This window comes from Poecilia latipinna, unplaced genomic scaffold (genome assembly GCF_001443285.1).
Source record: "Poecilia latipinna isolate Pla-1442-1.1 unplaced genomic scaffold, P_latipinna-1.0 Scaffold587, whole genome shotgun sequence".
In the NCBI taxonomy this organism is placed as follows: domain Eukaryota; kingdom Metazoa; phylum Chordata; class Actinopteri; order Cyprinodontiformes; family Poeciliidae; genus Poecilia; species Poecilia latipinna.
Genome location: NW_015113203.1, coordinates 1 through 4778, shown reverse-complemented (window position 1 = coordinate 4778; position 4778 = coordinate 1). Strand labels below are relative to the sequence as shown.

The 4778-nt window shown below is 40.7% G+C and overlaps 1 protein-coding gene across 1 annotated transcript in view; it reads left to right on the top strand.

Moving 5' to 3' along the window:
- LOC106953546 (histone-lysine N-methyltransferase SETD1B-A-like) overlaps positions 1-4671 on the top strand; it is a 14670-nt gene extending 9999 nt beyond the window's left edge. Inside the window, exons 13-19 of the mRNA XM_015042399.1 lie at positions 387-779; positions 911-1918; positions 2689-2852; positions 2931-3056; positions 3584-3703; positions 3871-4008; positions 4114-4671. Of these exons, the coding sequence (XP_014897885.1) occupies positions 387-779; positions 911-1918; positions 2689-2852; positions 2931-3056; positions 3584-3703; positions 3871-4008; positions 4114-4287 (2123 nt within the window). The 3' untranslated portion in view covers positions 4288-4671. The remainder of the gene's footprint in view (positions 1-386; positions 780-910; positions 1919-2688; positions 2853-2930; positions 3057-3583; positions 3704-3870; positions 4009-4113) is intronic.
- Positions 4672-4778: the final 107 nt, after the last annotated feature.

Genomic DNA, 4778 nt, shown 5'->3' with positions numbered 1-4778 from the left:
AAGCTCCTATATCTTGTTGAAAAGTTTCTTGTAAATTAGTTTTTCCTTATTTCAAGTTTACTAAGATATTTGCGCTTGAAACTAGACAGATATACTTTCTAAGATTTTGTGTTTTCACATCGATTTCTTAAACTGCTAAGTTTGAATTTGATAAAACCGTGGCAAATAAGACATCCTTTAATTAGTCTGACAGAGATGATGGAGATGAAGTTGGTCAGCGATGTGAAGAAAGGACATCAGCACAGAAAAGGTTGGAAGATGAAGATGCTGTTGTCTGCCGGGCTAGTACCGATGGACGACGCCTTGGAAGAGGTTTGTTAAAAGCTGCAACACAAAAAATATCTAACTTATCACATATTAGTCAATAATTTCATCTTAATCTGCAGAGAGATTATCAGAGAGCAGCGCCTCGGAAGAAAGCGATTACTCGTCGGAGTCCTCAGAGAGCTTCGATGACTCGTCTTCCGACCTCAGTTCACAACATGATGACACGGAGGAGGATGAGGAGGAGGATGACAGGAGTGATGACAAATGCATTGTGATATCTTCTGATGAAGAGTCGGTGGAGCTGGAGCTCATTGCGACTCCCACTGCTCCTCTAACACCTGGAGCACAGCTGGAGCTGGACTTGGAGGACTGGTTAGAGTCACGGCGTAGGGATCAGACGGAGCAGAACTGTACAGCCGGCCTCCAAGGGAGCAGCGATATGGACTCCATGGTGGAGCTGCAGCACTGTGACCATTCAGACTCAGAGCTCATTTCACCTATTGGACTGGAAGGTAATTGTTTCAGAGTCTTTTGTATTTTCCTTCTAAAGTTGTAGTAATTTTCCCCAAGATTCATTTTTTTCTCAAACCAGAATTTTCTCGATTGAACATAAGTAAATCTGTTTTCTTGTTTCGTTAATCAGCAGAGCCAGGTCTCTGTGTGCAATCGAGATGCCGTGCCTGGACTCCAGAGTCTGTGGAGGGCATAGATGACCTGAGGCCTCTCACTCCCACTGGCAGCTTGGTGGACAGTGACCCTGACAATCTGATCAAAAGCAAACCGGCGTCTCCAGCACCTCTGGATGAAGTGGAGAGGCCACCCACACCAGGCAAGGGGATCGCTGCCAAACTGATCGATTTGGACTCGGATGAAGCCAGTGAAGTCATGTCTCTCTCCCCAGAAAGTAGTGATGTTCTTCTAGCTTCTTCCCACTTCCCACCTGCCTCCTACCCATCGTACGAGGAGAAGCCTAAAACTCCTGGGAGGGAGGAAAGCGGTGGATGGACTTACAGCAGTATGTCAACAATTGGTCAAACGACAGGAACTTTCGAGGGAAACACAGTTTTTTCACCTCTCTGCAGCCCTCCAGACGTTCTACCACTGTCGAGCAATCCGTATATCACTCCCCCAAAAACTCCTGGAAGGGACATCTTCTTACCTAGAAGAGACATCGTCCACAGGAGGAAGACACAGATGTCTCTTCCTTTGTTATGTGACAGCCTTCTTCGTGTTTCTCCCCTCCCTATATCCTCTCCATCCAGTCTTTCTGAATCTTCGTTTGACTCTGCCGATGGAAACTGTGTACGCATGGGCTCAGGTGTGAGAACAAAACCCTTGCAGGGACTGGAGAATATGCCGGGGCTTTATAATGACGTCAAACCCTCATCGAGGCAAAAACTGTTGAGGAGGCTGAGGCGGAGAAAGAGGGCCCGCCTTCGTCAAAGATTGTTTAAGGGAATAAATTGGTGGTGTCAGGATCATCGCCTGAGGAGACGTTCACAGTGTGAGGAGTATAATATCCTGCATAACATCTGTAGGGACGGTTTGGACGAAGAGGATGCCAGACATCTACAGAGTACCTATGAAAGGCTGCAGGAGCAGGATAACAGTGCTGGGTGGCTCAGTGACACTTTCTGGATTCCTCATCCTCATATCCTTTTTGTTCTCCATAGTGCTGGATCAATATAGAGATTAAATATACTGCTCAAAAAAATAAAGGGAACATTTCACTTTAATTTTGTGTGTGGCTCCAAATCCAGGCCTCCATTGGTTAATAAATTTGATTTCCATTGATGATTTTTGTGTGATTTTGTTGTCAGCACATTCAACTTTGTACAGAACAAAGTATTCAATGAGAATATTTCATTCATTCAGATCTAGGATGTGTTATTTGAGTGTTCCCTTTATTTTTTTGAACAGTGTATGTTAATTCAAATATTCATTTAAAAGAAATGTGTTTAAATGCCATTTAACTGTAGAAATGCTTAAAAGATACATGATTTTGTAAAATATGTGTGCCGTGCTTGGATTTTTTTCAAATTGTTTCCAGCTTCAAGCACAAAGTGTCAGAAGTGTCACAAAAGTGTTTTTCCCCCAAAAAATATTGGTAGCCATTATTCTTTTGCTTTCCATTTCACAATTGTTCACTAATTTGTATTATTCCCATGAATTTCATATACAATACAATTAATATCTAGAAAGCAGTGTCAAAAATTAAAATGTTCAAGGAATATAATACCTCTTGAAGCCACTGTATACATATAAACGTTTTTTTTTTTTTAACAATTTTATAAATTGTGAAAATGCCTAAAAATACTCTGTACAATGTTGCATAAAATGATTGTCTGATATGGTTGGTATTTTCTTGTGTTCTCATGATTGTGTCACAATCTTTGCTTCCTTTTCTTAACTCCTGCTTACTGACTAAGGTCCCGACGGAGAGCGGTGAGGAAAGCCAGGGGCAGCCGGTCCACAGGACGGGCTGCGCTCGCAGTGAAGGTTTCTACAGAATCAGCAGGAAGGACAAGATAAAATATCTCCTGGACACCAAGCCTCCTGCTGACCTTCACTCTGCACTGGATCAGGTGGGGAGGAGAGGATGATAAAATGCATTATCTTCATGCAGAGCCTGTTTTATTAAAGGTCAAGGTGATCCTTCACAGGGTTTATGCATCCCCGTCCAGCAGCCCACTTCACTGAGATCTGGATCCGACTTCAGGTCTGAACAGCGCCGCCTGCTGTCCTCTTTCAGCTGCTATAGCGACCTGGTTAAGTTCAACCAGCTGAAGGTAAGCAACTGATTAACTGATGGAAAAGAGGAATTAAGACCATGAAATCACTTGTCTTTAAAGTAGTAGAAGACTGAATTAGAAATGTAAAATTGATGAGCTCCGAACATTACGTTTTTGTTTAAGTCCTGTTTTTCTGTTGTGAGCAGAATCAGCTGAAGAACCCAACTTTTCTTTGCATATGTTTTTAGGCTAAGTCATCCTGAGACAGTTTTATCCACAACAATTAACAAATAATCATATTACTGAATGAGTTTGTTACAAGTCTTTTTTAGAAAAAACAACAACATCTGACTATAATTAGAATTACTGAGTGTTACAGAAAGCTGCAGAAAATGTATCTTTCATTCTGTATTTATGGTTAATAAAAATTTGCATGTATTAATTAGCCATGCATAAAATTAGCTTTTATTACTGTGGTTCATCAGAAGGTGATGTAGATATTTGCTCTCCACACGGCAGTAAAATGTAACCAAAACATTGGTGGCGTGTGGAGCTGCAGACTAAATCCTTTCATGTTCTGTTAGTTTCGAAAGAAGAGGATTCGTTTCAGTCGGAGTTTAATCCATGAGTGGGGCCTGTTCGCCATGGAGCCCATAGCAGCAGATGAGATGGTGATTGAATATGTGGGGCAGCTCACCAGACAGGTAAAAACAATCAGATAAATTCATCTGACAGATGTGTTTATTGACAAATCATTTCCACTGAATGTTTTTTATTTTTTCTGAGAAGTTCCTCAGGGACCCTGTGGTTGTTCTTGGTAGTTTCCAGTGGTGTAAGTGCAGCAGTGTATCGTCACACTCTTTGTGTGTAGGTCATTGCAGACATGAGGGAGCAGAGATACGAGGAGGAAGGCATCGGAAGCAGCTATTTGTTCCGCGTTGACCAGGACGCCATCATTGATGCTACCAAATGTGGAAACTTAGCCAGGTTTATCAACCACAGCTGTAATGTGGGTACAGAGCGGGTGCTAAATGCAACAAGTGATTATTAAATACCTTTATATTGCATTGACAATTAAAATATTATTTTTTTGGATGTCTTGTTATCTTTACAGCCTAACTGTTATGCAAAGATCATCACAGTGGAGTCTCAGAAGAAGATCGTGATTTACTCCAGGCAGCCGATTAGCGTCAATGAAGAAATTACGTATGACTACAAGTTTCCCATTGAAGACACAAAGATTCCTTGTCTTTGTGGAGCCGATAGCTGCAGAGGATCCTTGAACTGATCTCTAATTAACTCTCCTTATTATGCAAAAATCTCTGGGGTCCTGAAGTGCTCTCTCACTGGATCATAGCTGCTGTTTACAACTGCACAGTTGCTAAAATCTCTGCAGACAGGTTGATTATGCACAGTAAAGAAAAGGCTTTTAAACTTGATGAAAGGAATGAAAAAAAGTATTTGGAGCATTAGTTTATCTCTGTATGCTTTGAAACAATCAGCTGAATAAACTGTACCATGTGTAAAATCTGGTAAAATACATTGTATGTATTTTTGGTTTTTGCTATTATGTGTGCCTTAAAAATGCACAAAATAATGTATTTTTGGCTCTTGATATGCCACGTGATTTTGTACACATGTTAAATATATTAAATAAACAAAGTCAAAAACGGTCGATTTTTTTCCCCTCACAAAACCCTTGCAAAAAGTGTTTTAATATTTTTAAAACAAGTCACTAAAATAATTTTTGCACAAAAACTTAAGATTTTATTATTCTAA